Raw genomic sequence first — 15,665 nt, 5'->3', positions numbered from 1 at the left:
TGGCCTGCCCTGGCCAGGCCTACAAAACCCCGTGCCCGCCCTGCCTGCCGGAGGAGCCGCACCATGCAGCTGAACTTCAGCGGCCTGCGGGCCCTGGTGACCGGGGCAGGCAAAGGTGGGTGTGTGGGGGGCGGAGGCGGGCTGCAGCTCTGTGGACGGGGCACTAGCCCCTGCCTGGCCGCCACCAGACCACCCTCCCTTAGGCTGCCCCAGACTCAGGCCAGGCTGACGGGCGGGGTCCAGTCAAGGCCGGGAGGAAGGAGTGTGGGGGACCCTGAGCCCGGGCTCAGGCCCCTGGCCAGCCGGCACCCCAGAAGCACCCCAGCCCCGTTGGGCCACACCTGCCCGGTGCCGCCCACAGGGATTGGCCGGGAGACCGTGAAGGCGCTGCAAGCCTCGGGAGCCAGGGTGGTGGCCGCCACCCGCACCAGCGCCGACCTGGTCAGCCTCTCCCAAGAGGTGAGGCTGCCCACCCCACGCATGCGCCCCAGCCCTCAAGGCCTGTGGCGTGTCCATCACCGCCCGGGCCTCCCGCAGTGCCCGGGCGTGGAGCCCATCTGCGTGGACCTGGGCGACTGGGAGGCCACGGAGCGGGCGCTGGGCGGCGTGGGCCCCGTGGACCTGCTGGTGAACAACGCGGCCGTGGCGCTGCTGCAGCCCTTCCTGGAGGTCACCAAGGAGGCCTTCGACAGGTGGGCGGCGGGGGGGGGGCGGGTGCAGCTGGACAGGGGTAAGGACCTGGAGCCGGGGTGACCGGGCCCCCCCACTGTCTGCCCCAGGTCATTCAGTGTGAACCTGCGTTCTGCCTTCCAGGTGTCTCAGGTGAGCCGGGGAGGGGGCTCGGGGTCAGCCTGGGGGTGGTGGGACCACGCACCCCCTTGGCTTCTAGATCGTGGCCCGCAGCATGGTGGACCGCGGGGTGCCGGGCTCCATCGTCAACGTGTCCAGCATGGTGTCCCACGTGCCCTTCCCCAGCCTCAGCGTTTACAGTGAGTCCTTCTGTCTGGCCCTCGCCCGTTCCCCGCGCAGCCGGGCCCCCAGGCTGGGCAGTGCCCAGAGGAGGTCCTCAGTGCTGCCCTCCCCACAGGCTCCACCAAGGGCGCCATGACCATGCTGACCAAAGTCATGGCCCTGGAGCTGGGGCCGCACAAGGTGGGGCGTGTGAGGGGCAGCGGGGGCAGGGGCAGCCCAGAGGCGGACCCAGCGGGCGCGGGAGGTCGGGGCTGAGGCCGCCTCTCGCCTCTTGGCCCAGATTCGGGTGAATTCTGTGCACCCCACGGTGGTGCTGACGGCCATGGGGAAGCGCGTCACGGCGGACGAGGAGATCACCCGGAAGCTGAAGGAGCGCCACCCGCTGCGCAAGTTTGCTGGTCAGCGCGGCTCGGGGAGGGTGGGCGCGGCGGGGCCCGCGGGCCGCTGCCTCTGACGCCCCCTTCGCCGCCGCAGAGGTGGAGGACGTGGTCAACAGCATCCTCTTCCTGCTCAGCGACTGCAGCGCCTCCACGACCGGCTCGGGCATCATGGTGGACAGCGGGTACCTGGCCTCCTAGGCCGTGCCCCAGCGGCCTGGTCTTACCCCCCCATCCAGAGCCCCCCACACTTGAAGCCTGTGGCCCGCGGGGGCCCTGTCTAATAAAAGGAGGTGTTCTCCCGGAACAGTGCCCGCGAGGCTCCAGGGCGCGGCGGGGCGGGGAGGGGGCGCTGGGGGACACGTTTCTCTAGTCTGGGCGCCCCGCCACCTCCCTAGCAGCCGAGGCCCTGAGGCTCCCCCGTCCAGACTCTCCCCAGGACAGCCACGTGGGGGGCACCGCGGCCCTACATCGGGCACGCCTGGGGGTCAGGGGGGGGGGGGTGGGGGTGCAGGGCATGTGGCAGGCCTGGGCCAGGGTGGGTAGGGGCCGCCCTAGCTGAGTCCCGGCTGGGGGCCGGGCTCGCCCTCCCTAGGCATCCAACCCTGGCCCCCACACCTCCTCCACAAGACCACCGGGAGGGGACTGCGCCCTGGGGAAGGGGCCACAGCCCAGCGCTGCCCAGCCCCTGCGGAAGCCCACCTCAGCCCAGGCCGGGCAGCGCGGGCACCCGGGCTCCCCTGGGGCACTGCGATGTGAGGCCGAGGGGGCCAGTCAGCCCTGCTGGTGCGGTGGCCGCCCCGAGCAAGGGGGCTGGGAGCAAGGGCCACTGCAGCCGGGACGGGGGAAACTGGTGGGGTGGGGTGGGGTGGAGGGGTTGGGGCACTCTGGCCCGTCAGCAGGGCCCCCCAGAGCCAGCGCCCACTGCCCTGGTCAGTCCAGCCGGCCCCCCCAGGCTCACGGGTCAGGGAGGACAGGACAACCTCCTGGGGCCAGCGGAGCCACCAAAGCGCTGCGGGAGGACAGGCTGGGGGGTCTGCGCGGAGTGGGGGCAGGGCTGCGGGCGCCAGCGGTGGGCTGAGCCACAGACGGCCCCGGGGCGCAGGGAGGCCGCCCTGCCTCCTCCTGTGGCCCGGGCCGCCCTCCCGGCAGCCTGGCCGCCTCTCTGGGCCCAAAGTCCAGGGACCCGGCGGCAACCCCCCGAACCTGCTGCTGGCCACCCGGTGGTGGGGCTGTGGGTCCCACATTCGCCCACCCGACCCCCTGCAACGCTGGAGCCTGCCCCTCTGGGCGACCCCACAGCCCCCCTCCCCGTCCCTGCTGGTGTTTCAAGGGCGGTGGCCCGAGGGCATCGGGGTCGCTGGGGTCCAACGCGCCCTGGGCTCGCGGGCAAGGCGGGAAAGGGCCGCGGTCCTGGCCGAGGCCCCTCCCGGGCCGGAGCGAGGCGGGTCGGCCGAGCGCTCGGCTGCCCGCGGGCGCCCGCGGCCCCTCCCGGCGGCCGCCCCGCCCCGGCCGCGCCCGCGCCCCGGCCAATCGCCCCGCGCCGGGTCCCGCCCCGGCCGGCCCCGCCCCCGGCCGCCCCGGCGCCCTCCCGGGCCCCGCGCCGCGCGCGCAGTCGGGCCCGCCGCGAGCAGCCGGACGCGCCATGGAGCTGGGGCTCGCGGGCCGCCGCGCGCTGGTCACCGGGGCGGGCAAAGGTGGGGCGGCCGCGGGGCGGGGCGCGCGGGGCCGAGCCCGGGCGGGGGCGCCGCACTGAGCCCCGCGCCCCGCGCCCCGCAGGCATCGGGCGCTGCGCGGTGCGGGCGCTGCACGCGGCGGGGGCGCAGGTGGTGGCCGTGAGCCGGACGCGCGCCGACCTGGACGCGCTGGTCCTCGAGGTAACCCGGGCCCCCCGCACCCCTCCCGGGCGCAGCCCCCGCCGGCGGCCGCGTGGCCGGGCGCCCCGACGCCCTCTGGGCTTGGAAGGAGGGGTGGGCCGGGCGGCCTCGCAGCCCGCGGGCGCTGGCGCCGCAGGAAGTGGACGGGCTTGCCCGACGCCCAGGCGCTGCGGCCCTCCGGGCCCCTGCCCTCCCCGCGCCCCGCCTGCTCCCCCATGGCGGCAGAGGCCGGCGTGCCCTTCGGTGGGCGGGCGCCCCTGCTAGCTGCCCCAACCCTGCAGTGCCCGGGCGTGGAGCCCATCTGCGTGGACCTGGGCGACTGGGAGGCCACGGAGCGGGCGCTGGGCGGCGTGGGCCCCGTGGACCTGCTGGTGAACAACGCGGCCGTGGCGCTGCTGCAGCCCTTCCTGGAGGTCACCAAGGAGGCCTTCGACAGGTGGGCGGCGGGGGGCGGGTGCAGCTGGACAGGGGTAAGGACCTGGAGCCGGGGTGACCGGGCCCCCCCACTGTCTGCCCCAGGTCATTCAGTGTGAACGTGCGTTCTGCCTTCCAGGTGTCTCAGGTGAGCCGGGGAGGGGGCTCGGGGTCAGCCTGGGGGTGGTGGGACCACACACCCCCTTGGCTTCTAGATCGTGGCCCGCAGCATGGTGGACCGCGGGGTGCCGGGCTCCATCGTCAACGTGTCCAGCATGGTGTCCCACGTGCCCTTCCCCAGCCTCAGCGTCTACAGTGAGTCCTTCTGTCTGGCCCTCGCCCGTTCCCCGCGCAGCCGGGCCCCCAGGCTGGGCAGTGCCCAGAGGAGGTCCTCAGTGCTGCCCTCCCCACAGGCTCCACCAAGGGCGCCATGACCATGCTGACCAAAGCCATGGCCCTGGAGCTGGGGCCGCACAAGGTGGGGCGTGTGAGGGGTAGCGGGGGCAGGGGCAGCCCAGAGGCGGACCCAGCGGGCGCGGGAGGTCGGGGCTGAGGCCGCCTCTCGCCTCTTGGCCCAGATTCGGGTGAATTCTGTGCACCCCACGGTGGTGCTGACGGCCATGGGGAAGCGCGTCACGGCGGACGAGGAGATCACCCGGAAGCTGAAGGAGCGCCACCCGCTGCGCAAGTTTGCTGGTCAGCGCGGCTCGGGGAGGGTGGGCGCGGCGGGGCCCGCGGGCCGCTGCCTCTGACGCCCCCTTCGCCGCCGCAGAGGTGGAGGACGTGGTCAACAGCATCCTCTTCCTGCTCAGCGACTGCAGCGCCTCCACGACCGGCTCGGGCATCATGGTGGACAGCGGGTACCTGGCCTCCTAGGCCGTGCCCCAGCGGCCTGGTCTTACCCCCCCATCCAGAGCCCCCCACACTTGAAGCCTGTGGCCCGCGGGGGCCCTGTCTAATAAAAGGAGGTGTTCTCCCGGAACAGTGCCCGCGAGGCTCCAGGGCGCGGCGGGGCGGGGAGGGGGCGCTGGGGGACACGTTTCTCTAGTCTGGGCGCCCCGCCACCTCCCTAGCAGCCGAGGCCCTGAGGCTCCCCCGTCCAGACTCTCCCCAGGACAGCCACGTGGGGGGCACCGCGGCCCTACATCGGGCACGCCTGGGGGTCAGGCCGGGGGGGGGGGGTGGGGGTGCAGGGCATGTGGCAGGCCTGGGCCAGGGTGGGTAGGGGCCGCCCTAGCTGAGTCCCGGCTGGGGGCCGGGCTCGCCCTCCCTAGGCATCCAACCCTGGCCCCCACACCTCCTCCACAAGACCACCGGGAGGGGACTGCGCCCTGGGGAAGGGGCCACAGCCCAGCGCTGCCCAGCCCCTGCGGAAGCCCACCTCAGCCCAGGCCGGGCAGCGCGGGCACCCGGGCTCCCCTGGGGCACTGCGATGTGAGGCCGAGGGGGCCAGTCAGCCCTGCTGGTGCGGTGGCCGCCCCGAGCAAGGGGGCTGGGAGCAAGGGCCACTGCAGCCGGGACGGGGGAAACTGGTGGGGTGGGGTGGGGTGGAGGGGTTGGGGCACTCTGGCCCGTCAGCAGGGCCCCCCAGAGCCAGCGCCCACTGCCCTGGTCAGTCCAGCCGGCCCCCCCAGGCTCACGGGTCAGGGAGGACAGGACAACCTCCTGGGGCCAGCGGAGCCACCAAAGCGCTGCGGGAGGACAGGCTGGGGGGTCTGCGCGGAGTGGGGGCAGGGCTGCGGGCGCCAGCGGTGGGCTGAGCCACAGACGGCCCCGGGGCGCAGGGAGGCCGCCCTGCCTCCTCCTGTGGCCCGGGCCGCCCTCCCGGCAGCCTGGCCGCCTCTCTGGGCCCAAAGTCCAGGGACCCGGCGGCAACCCCCCGAACCTGCTGCTGGCCACCCGGTGGTGGGGCTGTGGGTCCCACATTCGCCCACCCGACCCCCTGCAACGCTGGAGCCTGCCCCTCTGGGCGACCCCACAGCCCCCCTCCCCGTCCCTGCTGGTGTTTCAAGGGCGGTGGCCCGAGGGCATCGGGGTCGCTGGGGTCCAACGCGCCCTGGGCTCGCGGGCAAGGCGGGAAAGGGCCGCGGTCCTGGCCGAGGCCCCTCCCGGGCCGGAGCGAGGCGGGTCGGCCGAGCGCTCGGCTGCCCGCGGGCGCCCGCGGCCCCTCCCGGCGGCCGCCCCGCCCCGGCCGCGCCCGCGCCCCGGCCAATCGCCCCGCGCCGGGTCCCGCCCCGGCCGGCCCCGCCCCCGGCCGCCCCGGCGCCCTCCCGGGCCCCGCGCCGCGCGCGCAGTCGGGCCCGCCGCGAGCAGCCGGACGCGCCATGGAGCTGGGGCTCGCGGGCCGCCGCGCGCTGGTCACCGGGGCGGGCAAAGGTGGGGCGGCCGCGGGGCGGGGCGCGCGGGGCCGAGCCCGGGCGGGGGCGCCGCACTGAGCCCCGCGCCCCGCGCCCCGCAGGCATCGGGCGCTGCGCGGTGCGGGCGCTGCACGCGGCGGGGGCGCAGGTGGTGGCCGTGAGCCGGACGCGCGCCGACCTGGACGCGCTGGTCCTCGAGGTAACCCGGGCCCCCCGCACCCCTCCCGGGCGCAGCCCCCGCCGGCGGCCGCGTGGCCGGGCGCCCCGACGCCCTCTGGGCTTGGAAGGAGGGGGCGGGGCGGGCGGCCTCGCAGTCCGCGGGCGCCGGCGCCGCAGGAAGTGGACGGGGAGGCGGCCCGACTCCGCCCGCCCAGCCCGGCTTGGCCCGACGCCCGGGCGCTGCGGCCCTCCCGGCCCCTGCCCTCCCCGCGCCCCGCCTGCTCCCCCATGGCGGCAGAGGCCGGCGTGCCCTCCGGTGGGCGGGCGCCCCTGCTAGCTGCCCCAACCCTGCAGTGCCCGGGCGTGGAGCCCATCTGCGTGGACCTGGGCGACTGGGAGGCCACGGAGCGGGCGCTGGGCGGCGTGGGCCCCGTGGACCTGCTGGTGAACAACGCGGCCGTGGCGCTGCTGCAGCCCTTCCTGGAGGTCACCAAGGAGGCCTTCGACACGTGAGTGGGGCAGGGAGGGCGGGGAGCCCTGCGCAGCACCCAGGCCCAGCCCAGCACCTGTCCGTCCATCTCAGGTCCTTCGAGGTGAACCTGCGAGCCGTCATCCAGGTGTCCCAGGTGAGCTGGGGTCCCGGGTGAGGCCCTTTGGGTCACAGGCCCCCACCTCATGCTCCCTCTGCCCTGCAGATCGTGGCCCGGGGCCTGATCACCCGGGGTGCCCCCGGCGCCATCGTGAATGTCTCCAGCCAGGCCTCGCAGCGCGCGCTGACCAACCACAGCGTCTACTGTGAGTGGCCCCGGCCGTGCCCGCCCACGCCCCAGCTGCCCCCTCAGGCTCACGCCCCGGTCCCCCTCAGGCTCCTCCAAGGGCGGCCTGGACATGCTCACCAAGGTGATGGCGCTGGAACTCGGGCCGCACAAGGTAAGACGCGGCCATCCCCCCAGCCCCAGCCGGCGCCCGCCACCACGCCCAGCCTGTCCCTGTGCGCAGATCCGCGTGAACGCCGTCAACCCCACCGTGGTCATGACTCCCATGGGCCAGGCCAACTGGAGCCACCCCCAGAAGGCCAAGTGCATGCTGGACCGCATCCCGCTGGGCAGGTTTGCAGGTGAGTGGGGAGCCTGCGGGCGGGGTGGGGCCAGATGGAGACGGGGCAGTAGCGCCTTCATCCGCGCCTGCCCCGCCCGCCAGAGATGGAGAACGTGGTGGACACCATCCTGTTCCTGCTCAGTGACCGGAGCAGCATGACCACGGGCTCCACAGTGCCAGTGGACGGGGGCTTCCTGGCCACCTGAGTCCCTGCCCCCCACGCCAAGCCTGTCCTCGCTCCCCTAATAAACATGGTTCTCTTGTGCATCGATTCCAAAGCTGCCAGGAAGTGGCCGGGGACATGGGGTGCAGGCGCCGTCCAAGGGGGAGGCCTGGTTTGGCTCACGTCCAGCTGGCAGCTCCGGCCAGGGGGCTGCAGGGCCTGGCAGAGGACCAGCTCCCAGGGGGGCTGGTGGCGGGACCCAGCGGCTCTCACTCTGTCCAGCAGCCTCCGTTTTGAAAGGCTCTGTGTGCAGTTCTGGCGTGGGGCTGGTGGGCAGCCCCTGACCTCCACCAGACCCAGGGGGACGCGGGGCGTGCGGAAGGCATGAGGCTGTGGGTGGCCGAGGGGCCGGCTCGCTGCATCAGACCTGTGCTTGTCGGCCGCACAAGCAGTCGCCACCGAGCCCCCAGCCCCTCAGGCTGCAGCCTGGGCAGCACCGTCCAGCGTGGTCAGAGCGGCGGGGGTGCTTGTCCGTGCGGCCCCACCCCACAACGTGACTTCACTGGATGGCCGGGGCGGCTCGGGGAGCACCCGCTGCAGGCCGGGCCGTGGCTCTGGGCCTCCGAGCTGACCCGCTTCCCCCACCAGCTGTGCCAGGTGGCACTGACCTTGCTGGCCCCACCAAGCCTGGCCTCCCAACCCCTCTCCCTGGGCCCAGAAGCCCCCTCTTGCTGATGTCTCCAAAGCTGGGCCACCTAGGCCCTGGCAGGTGGGGGAGGGCAGGGCCAGACCCCGCCTCCAGAGGCCCCGACCGTTGGGCGGGCACCCAGCACGTGTTCCCACAATGCGCTGGGTGGGCTCAGCGCGCTGCTGCAAGCCCCAGTTGCCCAGGATGGGGTCAGGCTGGCCCGCCCTCCTCGGGGCAGGGTTCAGCACCCCCCCTCCCCGTGCGCGTGAGCGTGCATGAGCCAGGAGGAGACCTTGGCGGAGGAAGTTTATTGTACAAAACAAGAGGGGCCCCCTCAGGGAGGCCCAGCTGGGGGCTGCCCTGGGCTGGCCCCCATGGCCTGAGGGAGACCCTGCTCCCGCCTGGCCTCCCACGGGGTGGGACAAGAGGCCACAGACAAGACCTCCAACCCCAGAGCCCCATGCTCCCTCCTCGGGCGCCCCAGGCAGCGGCGGCCTCTCCCCTAGAAGACGGTGCACTTCTTGCCCGGCTTCCTCACGGGCGGTGGGCAGAGCACGGCCCGGATGGCCTCGTCGAACACCGTCTTGAGGCCCCGCTGAGTCAGGGCCGAGCATTCCAGGTACTTGACGGAGCCTGGGGAGGCAGGGGGCGAGGTCAGAGGTGGGGGCTGCGCTGCTAGGGCGGGAGTGCCCCCTGCGCCCCCACGCACCGATCTCTCGGGCCATGGCCAGCCCCTGGGGGTAGGTGATGGGGGCCAGCTTCTTGTCCCGCAGCCGCTCGATGGTGTCCTTGTCGTCGCGGAGGTCCAGCTTGGTGCCCACCAGGAGGATGGGCGTGTGCGGGCAGTGGTGCCGCACCTCTGGGTACCACTGTGGGGACAGGCTGGCTCTTGGGGTGGCCGGTGGGGACTGGGGGCCGCTCCCTGAGCCCGCCTGGCACCGGGGCTCCCCGCACACAGTCCTGAGGCTGCCCCCCACAGGGACAGGCCAGGCACGAAGACACCCACGGGGTCTGCCGAAGGGCTCCAGGGGCCTTGGGTCGGCGCCAACGGGCCGGCCCTCGGCAAGCCCTGGCACCCCAGACAGGACAGGCTGGGGGGGCTCCGGCGCGGCCTCCACCCCCGGCCAGCCCGCGGGGACAGCACCCTCCTACCTTGGCGCGGACGTTCTCAAAGGAGGCGGGGCTCACCAGGGAGAAGCAGATCAGGAAGACGTCCTGGGGAGGGGCGCGCGTCAGGGGCGCGGGGCGGCCCGGCCCCCCGCCCCCCGGCCGCCCGCACCTACGGTTTGGGGGTAAGACAAGGGGCGCAGGCGGTCGTAGTCCTCCTGCCCGGCGGTGTCCCACAGCCCCAGGTTGACCGGCTTCCCGTCCACCATCACGTTGGCGGAGTAGTTGTCGAACCTGCGGGCAGGGCGGGTTGGCGGGGCCGGGCCGGGCCGCCCCCGCGCGCCCCGCCCGCCCCCCGCGCCCCGCCGCCGCGGCGCTCACACGGTGGGGATGTACTCGCCGGGGAAGGCGTTGGTCGTGTAGCTGATGAGCAGGCAGGTCTTGCCCACGGCGCTGCGGGCAGACAGCGCGCCCGTTGCTGCGGCCCGGCCCGGCCCGGCCCGCGCCCCGCGCCCCGCGCCCCGGCCGCCGGCGCAGGACCGAGCCCGGGGCGGGGGGCCGGACCCCGCGGGGCGGCGGCGGCGGCAGGTGGGCCCGGGCCGGAGCCGGGGCCGCGCCCCCGCCCCCGCCCCCGCCCCCGCCCCCGGGGCGCGCACTCACCCGTCGCCGACCACCACGCACTTGATGGCCTGCATGGGCGCGGCCGGGCGGCGCGGCCGCCAGCGAGCTGCGGAGAAATGCCCGCGCCCCGGCCGCGCCGAGCCGCGCCGGAGACAGCCGAGCGCCGCCGAGCCCGCGCGGAGACGGCCGAGCGCCGCGGGGCGGGGGGCGCGCCCGGCCCCCGCGCGCCCGCCCCTCCGGGAGCCGGCGGCGCCCCGCGCGGGGGGGCTGCGGCGGGCGGGGAGGGGGCGCGCCCCGCCCGGCCGCCCCGCCCCCCGCCCGGCCCGGCGGTCCCGCCCCCCGGCCCGCGCCCCCCGCGGCCCGCGCCCCCCGCGGCCCGCGCCCCCCCCGCCCCGCCCCCCGGCGCGCGCCCCCCCGCCCGGCCGCCCCGCCCCCCGGCGCGCGCCCCCCCGCCCGGCGGCCCCGCCCCCCGGCGCGCGCCCCCCCGCCCGGCGGCCCCGCCCCCCGCCCCCCCGCGCGCGCCCCCCCAGCGCCGGCGGAGAGAGGCGCGAGCGCAGCGCGAGGACAAGGTGCAAAGCGTGTATTTGACGCGGCCGCGAGGCGGCTCGGGGCGGGGGGGTCACTTCTGGGGGCCCAGCGCCCGCGGCGGGGCGCCCCGCACGTAGGCCAGCACCGCGCTCTGCAGGGCGCGGGCGCGCAGCGCCTCCTCCTCCCGCGCGCGCGCCGCCGCGGCCTCCCGCAGCCGCAGCTCCTCGCGCAGGGCCGCGATCTCGCCGTCCCGGTCCAGCAGCGCCTCCCGGTGGTCGCTGGCGAGCGCTGCGGGGGGCGCTCAGTGAGGGGCGCGGCCCCCCGGGCCCCCCAGCGCCCCCGGCGCGAGCGGGCGGCACCTTTCAGCCGGCGCTCCAGCGCGCCCGCCTTCTCCCGCTGCGCCTCCCGCGCCGCCAGCTCGGCCTGCAGGCGGCCGACCTGCCCCTGCATCTCCGCGCGCGCGCGCGCCACGGCCGCCAGCCGCTCCTGCTCCTGGCCGCTCAGCTCCTGCCGGGCGGGCGGGGCGGGTGAGGGCGGGGGGCGCCGGGGCGCGCCCCGCCCGCCCGCCCCGGAGCGCCCCTACCTGCTGCAGCTCCTCCACGCGCCGCCTCAGGCCCTCCACCTGCAGGCCCAGCTGGCCGGCCCGCGCCTGGGCGTCGGCCACCGTCTGCTGCTGCTGCAGGCAGGCGCTCTGGGCCTCGTCCCGGGCCCGCCCCAGCAGCCGCAGCTTCTCCTCCAGGTGCGCCTGGCGCTGCTGCTGCGGGGCGGAGCGGCAGGTGAGCGCAGCCGGCTGCGGCTCAGGGGCGCGAGGACGGGGCGAGCCGCCCACGCAGGGCAGCCAGAGGCCCCACTGGAAGGAGGTCCTGCGCCCCTCTGGCCGCAGGGTCCTGGGCTGAGCCGGGGCCGGATGGCCGTGGCTTCAAGGAGACAGGCGTCCACACCCCACACCCAGCAACTCCCACCCCCGCCCCCCGGCTCCGGGCTGACCCCTCGCGCGTGGCGACCTGCGGTTCCCTTGCTGGCGGGCTCGGCTCACCTCCTCCAGGCGGACCTGGTTCTTGGCCTTGATGAGCTCCTCCTCCGCCTGGCCGCGCTCACAGAGAGCCCCGGCCCGGGCCCTGCTCAGCTCCTGTGCCACAGAGAGCCCTGCCGAACCGCCCGCCCACCTGCCCCTACTCTGGCCCCAGGGCGGCCAGGCCCACCCCGCAGGCAGGCAGGGCCTCACCTCCTCCAGGGCCAGCCTCGTGTTCTCCAGCCTCTGCACCCTCTCCTGCGCGGCCCTCTCACTGTCCTCCAGGTGGCGCGTCAGGTGCTCCACCTGTGGGGGGCGGGGGGGGGGGCGAGGCTGGCAGCTGGCCCTCCAGCAGTCCCCTCCCAGGATCCCCCAGCCCAGGAGGCAGGTGAGTCTTGGGGACCCTGTTCCTGCTGAGGAGGGGCTGCCTGAGCGGCATCGCAGGAAGGGAGGCTGGTGCCCCCCGGGAGAAGCAGCACCTGGGACCCCAGAGTGGGGGAGCCCTCCAAGGAGCCCACGGCCCGGGGTGGGGGCAACACACACTCAGGGCACCTCCTTGGCACGCAGGCGCTCTGCGTCCTCCAGGGCCTGCCGGGACCTCTGCTTCTCCATCTCCAGGCGCTCTGCAAATCCAGGGGAGCACTGGCACCAGGGGTCCCTGGCCCGCACCCCCTGCCAACCCCCCAGGCGGCCCGGCATGCCCACCCTCTGCCTGGACAACACGCATCTTCAGCTCGGCCACCGTGTGGGTCAGCTCCTGCCTGGCCAGGAACAGCTGCTCCTGCTGGGCCTTCCCCTTCCGCTCCAGGTCATCCACCTGCAGGCGCCGCGGGCAGGAAGCTGCAGCATCTCCGCTGGCCGCCCGGCCCCGGGCCCCCCAGTCATACCTGACTCCGCAGCAGCAGGTTCTTCTCGCTGGCGGCTGACAAGTCTCTCAGGAGCTTGGACTCCCGTTCTGCGGCCTCCTGGAGAGCACAGGTAAGAGCACCTGTCACCTGCTGCTTGGCAAGGCCCCGCCTACCACCCGGCCCTCGGCCCACCTGCTGCTCCAGCCTGTGCTCCTTCTCCCGCCTCTGCGCCAGGCTCCACTGCTCTTGCTCGGCGGAGGCCAGGCGCTGCCCCAGGTCCTCGGCCTTCTGCTCAGACAGAGCTAGGGCGGCCTCGGCCATCTGCAGCCTGACAGGCAGGAGCCGCTCGCCTCTGCCCCCCGCCCTGCCTCCTGCCCGGTGTTGCCCACCTGCTCTCACCCCTTGCAGGAGGCCTTGCGGGGTGACCGCCGCTGCTTTGGTGCTGACGCCACCCCCCCCCACATCGAAGGTGCCCCCGGCCGCTGCCCCCATACTTGGCCTTCAGGGCGCTGATGACGGAGTGTCTCTCGGCCAGGGCTTCCTGGAGCTGCCCCACCCGCGACGCAGACACCCTACAGGCAGAGGAGGGTCCCAGGAGCCACCCCAGGCCCCGCTGGCTTCTCCAGCTGGCCAGGCTCTGGGCCAGAGGAGCCGGTGCCTCCTGCCCCAGCGCTTCCCCGCCCACCGCGCACGCAGCTGAGGCCGGACCGGGCTGCGCTCACCGGCTGCTCCGGGCCATCTCTTCCCGCTGCTTGTCGATCGTCCCCATCAAGTCCAGGAACTGGGGGCAGAGCCAGCCCGTCAAGAGCCCAGTCTGCCCGCCCAGGGGGCAGGTGCAGGACGTCCCAGAGGCTCCAGGGAGGCCGGCCCGGGAGCCCACCGCCCAGGGCTGCCCAGAAGCACTCAGGCCTCGAGCGAGGACAAGACCGGGCACGGGGCCGGCGTCCACTGCGCCCACCTGCTTGGACTTCTCTTCCCGCAGGTGCCGCACCTCTTCGCTGAGCACGCGCCTGCGGGCCTGGCTCTCCCTCAGGGTGCTCTGCTGCGCCTGGCTGTGGCCCATGGCTTGCTCTGCAGGAGGGGCCTGGTGAGGCTGCGTCTCCCCGCCCCCCCCACCCGACACGCCCCAGGCACGGGGGGGGGGGGGGGGGCCCCAAGGCTTCGGCGGGGGCGGCGGCAAGGGAGAGGTGGGCACGGGGTAGAGGAGCTGCTGGATGTGTTGTGAGGAACGCCGTGCCCGGGCACCTGGCTGCGCCTCAGAGATGCCTCAGCAGGTGAAGGCCGCCAAAGACCCGAGAAGGGAGGCGGGGCAGGTGCACACCGCCGGAGGGGGACCCCAGGAGGGCCCGGGCGGCACAGCCCCCTGCCGCCCGTCCGCAGGCAAAGGGGCTAGGCCCTGGTGCAGCCTTAGGGACTGGCAACACTGGGGGGAGGGGACGGGCGCTGTGGGCCGGGTACCCCACTCACACTGGGCCAGCCCCCTGGGTGACTGACGGCGACTTGCCAGCGGGTCCAGGGGCCGAGTGCCCACCAGGGCTGGGCTTGAGAGCCGCCGTGCCACCCAGGCCACGCCTTCCCAGGCGACTGCTCCACAGCAGCTGGCAGCCTTTGCGCCCGTACCCATGGCTCTGAGGATGTCGCCAGGGATGCTGTTCCCAGCCAACTCCAGCCTCCTCAGGGTCTTGTTTCCCGGGAGACAGTTCACCAGGGCCCGGCCCCCCAGGAGGCCGATGTTGTTCCAGCGCAGGTCTGGAGGAGGAGCGTCGTCACAGTGGGCCTCGAGCGAGGCCCCCAGCACCCTTGGGCGCGGCCTACCCAGCTGCTGCAGGCCCCCCGGCACCCTCGGGCATGGCCTACCCAGCTGCTGCAGGCTGGTGTTCCTGGGCAGGGCCAGGGCCAGCTCCGCAGCGCCCGCGTGGCTGATCTGGTTGTTGCGGAGATCAAGCTGCTGCAGGGTACTGTTGGCTGCCAGAGCCCCGCAGAAGGTGGCAAAGGCATCCTCCCAGGCGCCCAGGCTGTTCCACTCCAGGGTGAGGCTGCAGAGGGGAGATGTGAGGGGCTCCCAGGGGCCCAGGCTTTGGGAGGAGGGGGCAGAGCGGGGCATGCCTCACCTCTGGATGGACTTGTTCTGCCGGAGAAGCGCTGCCAGGGCCTCCGTCCCCACCGCCCGCAGGTTATTGCCCTAGGGCAGCAAGAGCCTGGAGTCACTCCCCATGGCCCCTGGTCGCTGACACCCCAAAGGGCCCGGCCAGGCAGCGGGCTGCAAGCTGGGACAGAAGTGCGCCTCTCAGGCATGGTGACCCCCAGGGCCTGCGGCCCCTGCAGCTGGCCTCAGTGAATGCAGTGGAACCCTGCCCCTCACCCGCGTGAGCGTCAGCGGGCAGCCCGGAGGTCCAGTGCCTCCAAAGCTCACCACCCCCTCTTGTCTGCATCGGAGACCTCAGAAACCTCCAAGCCTTGGCCAGGGAGTGGGGTGCTCCTGGTCCCCCTCCAGTCAGACCAGGGGCAGCCGCGAAGGCCTGGGCAGCGGCGCTCACCTTCAGGTCCAGACACCGCACGACAGAGTTGGCACACAGCCCCTGGAGCAGCAGGGTGGCCCCTGGAAGGGGGAGGGGTCACTGCAGGCTGGCTGGCTGCCCCCCCCCCGGGTTTCATGCTGTCTCCAGCACCTCCTAAACCGGGGGCCCAAGGGCCTCGTGGTTGCAAGGGGAAACTGCCCCCCGCCGCCAGGCCCGAGAAGGAGCCTGCCGGCCTGCGCTGCGGCAGAGGGGCGGACCTCCCCGGGAGCGGGGTGGCGGCCCCGGGGACCGGCTGGCGCGCAGCAGCCGCCCTGCCCGGCGCCCACCTTCCTCGCCCAGCATGCAGTCGCTCAGGACCAGCTCGGTGAGCGGCGCCTCGCTCTGCAGCAGCGTGCCCAGCGCCCGGCAGGTGTCCCCCGTCAGGCTGTGCGCGGCCAGGTCCAGCCGGCCCGCGGGCAGCTCGCGCAGCCGCTGCAGGACGGCCTCCTGGGGCTCGGCCCCGCTCTCCCGGCACAGGCGGCCGTAGGCGCGCCCGAGCGCCTCCATGTCCCGGGGCTGCGGGGCGCCGGCCGCGCGCCCGCCGGCCTCGGCGCGCACCCGGGCAGCTCGGGCTGGGGCGCGGGGGCCCCGCGGAAGAGGGGCCCGCGGGCGGGAGGGGCGAGGGGAGGGCTCCGGCCGGGCGGCCAGGCGCCTCGCGCCCCCCGGGTGCACGGTCCCCGCGCCGGCCCCGCGCCCGCTCGACCGGCCGCCCCGCGCCTCGGTATCCAGGAAGAGCAGGGCGCGCCGGGAAGGCGCCGACGGAGACTACAACTCCCAGGAGGCTTTGCGGAGGGGCGCTGGCGCGGGCCAATGAGCGTGAAGGGGAGGGCGCGGCCGCGGACCCGGGGACCGCTGGACGGAGGCGCGGTGGGCGGGGCGCGGGGCG

The 15,665-nt window shown here is 75.1% G+C and overlaps 5 protein-coding genes across 5 annotated transcripts; 3 read left to right on the top strand and 2 right to left on the bottom strand.

Annotated features, from left to right (window-relative positions):
- Positions 1–63: 63 nt before the first annotated feature.
- LOC119231671 (carbonyl reductase [NADPH] 2) lies at positions 64–1,663 on the top strand. Its single transcript, XM_037493367.2, has 8 exons — positions 64–115; positions 362–459; positions 538–692; positions 780–822; positions 890–989; positions 1,088–1,152; positions 1,253–1,370; positions 1,447–1,663. Exons 1-8 carry the CDS (start codon positions 64–66, stop codon positions 1,548–1,550), a joined length of 735 nt encoding a protein of 244 aa, XP_037349264.1. The 3' UTR covers positions 1,551–1,663.
- A 1,331-nt stretch (positions 1,664–2,994) lies between these two features.
- On the top strand, positions 2,995–4,629 carry LOC119231670 (carbonyl reductase [NADPH] 2-like). The gene is made up of 8 exons (XM_037493365.2): positions 2,995–3,046; positions 3,129–3,226; positions 3,508–3,662; positions 3,746–3,788; positions 3,856–3,955; positions 4,054–4,118; positions 4,219–4,336; positions 4,413–4,629. Exons 1-8 carry the CDS (start codon positions 2,995–2,997, stop codon positions 4,514–4,516), a joined length of 735 nt encoding a protein of 244 aa, XP_037349262.1. The 3' UTR covers positions 4,517–4,629.
- Positions 4,630–5,964: 1,335 nt separating this feature from the next.
- On the top strand, positions 5,965–7,558 carry DCXR (dicarbonyl and L-xylulose reductase). The gene is made up of 8 exons (XM_037493364.2): positions 5,965–6,016; positions 6,099–6,196; positions 6,511–6,665; positions 6,740–6,782; positions 6,852–6,951; positions 7,022–7,086; positions 7,156–7,273; positions 7,357–7,558. Exons 1-8 carry the CDS (start codon positions 5,965–5,967, stop codon positions 7,458–7,460), a joined length of 735 nt encoding a protein of 244 aa, XP_037349261.1. The 3' UTR covers positions 7,461–7,558.
- An 818-nt stretch (positions 7,559–8,376) lies between these two features.
- On the bottom strand, positions 8,377–9,944 carry RAC3 (Rac family small GTPase 3). The gene is made up of 6 exons (XM_037492373.2): positions 9,873–9,944; positions 9,594–9,665; positions 9,389–9,506; positions 9,258–9,320; positions 8,815–8,974; positions 8,377–8,738 (listed from the first exon to the last, which is right to left on the bottom strand). Exons 1-6 carry the CDS (start codon positions 9,905–9,907, stop codon positions 8,608–8,610), a joined length of 579 nt encoding a protein of 192 aa, XP_037348270.1. The 5' UTR covers positions 9,908–9,944; the 3' UTR covers positions 8,377–8,607.
- A 508-nt stretch (positions 9,945–10,452) lies between these two features.
- On the bottom strand, positions 10,453–15,286 carry LRRC45 (leucine rich repeat containing 45). Its single transcript, XM_037493363.1, has 17 exons — positions 15,067–15,286; positions 14,759–14,820; positions 14,333–14,403; positions 14,079–14,257; positions 13,842–13,970; positions 13,180–13,292; positions 12,944–13,002; positions 12,716–12,793; positions 12,414–12,549; positions 12,261–12,338; positions 12,079–12,190; positions 11,926–11,996; positions 11,587–11,679; positions 11,398–11,490; positions 10,945–11,118; positions 10,721–10,868; positions 10,453–10,649 (listed from the first exon to the last, which is right to left on the bottom strand). The coding sequence occupies exons 1-17, from the start codon at positions 15,284–15,286 to the stop codon at positions 10,453–10,455; spliced, it is 2,013 nt and encodes a 670-aa protein (XP_037349260.1).
- Between the last annotated feature and the right edge of the window lie 379 nt (positions 15,287–15,665).

This window comes from Talpa occidentalis, unplaced genomic scaffold, assembly GCF_014898055.3.
Source record: "Talpa occidentalis isolate TD23 unplaced genomic scaffold, MPIMG_talOcc4v2.1 talOcc4.7, whole genome shotgun sequence".
Taxonomy (NCBI): Eukaryota; Metazoa; Chordata; class Mammalia; order Eulipotyphla; family Talpidae; genus Talpa; species Talpa occidentalis.
This window is presented reverse-complemented; position numbering and strand designations above follow the sequence as displayed.

Bases quoted from the DNA above. Each gene is read 5' to 3' on its own strand.
- DCXR (XM_037493364.2), top strand. From the start codon at position 5,965: ATGGAGCTGGGGCTCGCGGGCCGCCGCGCGCTGGTCACCGGGGCGGGC. The intron at 6,017-6,098 runs GTGGGGCGGCCG...CGCGCCCCGCAG, and splicing joins GGTCACCGGGGCGGGCAAAG to GCATCGGGCGCTGCGCGGTG. The intron at 7,087-7,155 runs GTAAGACGCGGC...CCCTGTGCGCAG, and splicing joins TGGAACTCGGGCCGCACAAG to ATCCGCGTGAACGCCGTCAA.
- LRRC45 (XM_037493363.1), bottom strand. From the start codon at position 15,286: ATGGAGGCGCTCGGGCGCGCCTACGGCCGCCTGTGCCGGGAGAGCGGG. The intron at 13,293-13,841 runs GTACGGGCGCAA...CCCCTCCTGCAG, and splicing joins CGACATCCTCAGAGCCATGG to AGCAAGCCATGGGCCACAGC. The intron at 11,680-11,925 runs GTGCCCTGAGTG...CGCCCCCCACAG, and splicing joins AGCGCCTGCGTGCCAAGGAG to GTGGAGCACCTGACGCGCCA.
- LOC119231670 (XM_037493365.2), top strand. From the start codon at position 2,995: ATGGAGCTGGGGCTCGCGGGCCGCCGCGCGCTGGTCACCGGGGCGGGC. The intron at 3,227-3,507 runs GTAACCCGGGCC...CCAACCCTGCAG, and splicing joins TGGACGCGCTGGTCCTCGAG to TGCCCGGGCGTGGAGCCCAT. The intron at 3,663-3,745 runs GTGGGCGGCGGG...TGTCTGCCCCAG, and splicing joins ACCAAGGAGGCCTTCGACAG to GTCATTCAGTGTGAACGTGC.
- RAC3 (XM_037492373.2), bottom strand. From the start codon at position 9,907: ATGCAGGCCATCAAGTGCGTGGTGGTCGGCGACGG. The intron at 9,321-9,388 runs GTAGGTGCGGGC...GCCCCTCCCCAG, and splicing joins CCTTGTCTTACCCCCAAACC to GACGTCTTCCTGATCTGCTT. The intron at 8,975-9,257 runs GTAGGAGGGTGC...CTGTCCCCACAG, and splicing joins TTGAGAACGTCCGCGCCAAG to TGGTACCCAGAGGTGCGGCA.
- LOC119231671 (XM_037493367.2), top strand. From the start codon at position 64: ATGCAGCTGAACTTCAGCGGCCTGCGGGCCCTGGTGACCGGGGCAGGC. The intron at 116-361 runs GTGGGTGTGTGG...TGCCGCCCACAG, and splicing joins GGTGACCGGGGCAGGCAAAG to GGATTGGCCGGGAGACCGTG. The intron at 693-779 runs GTGGGCGGCGGG...TGTCTGCCCCAG, and splicing joins ACCAAGGAGGCCTTCGACAG to GTCATTCAGTGTGAACCTGC.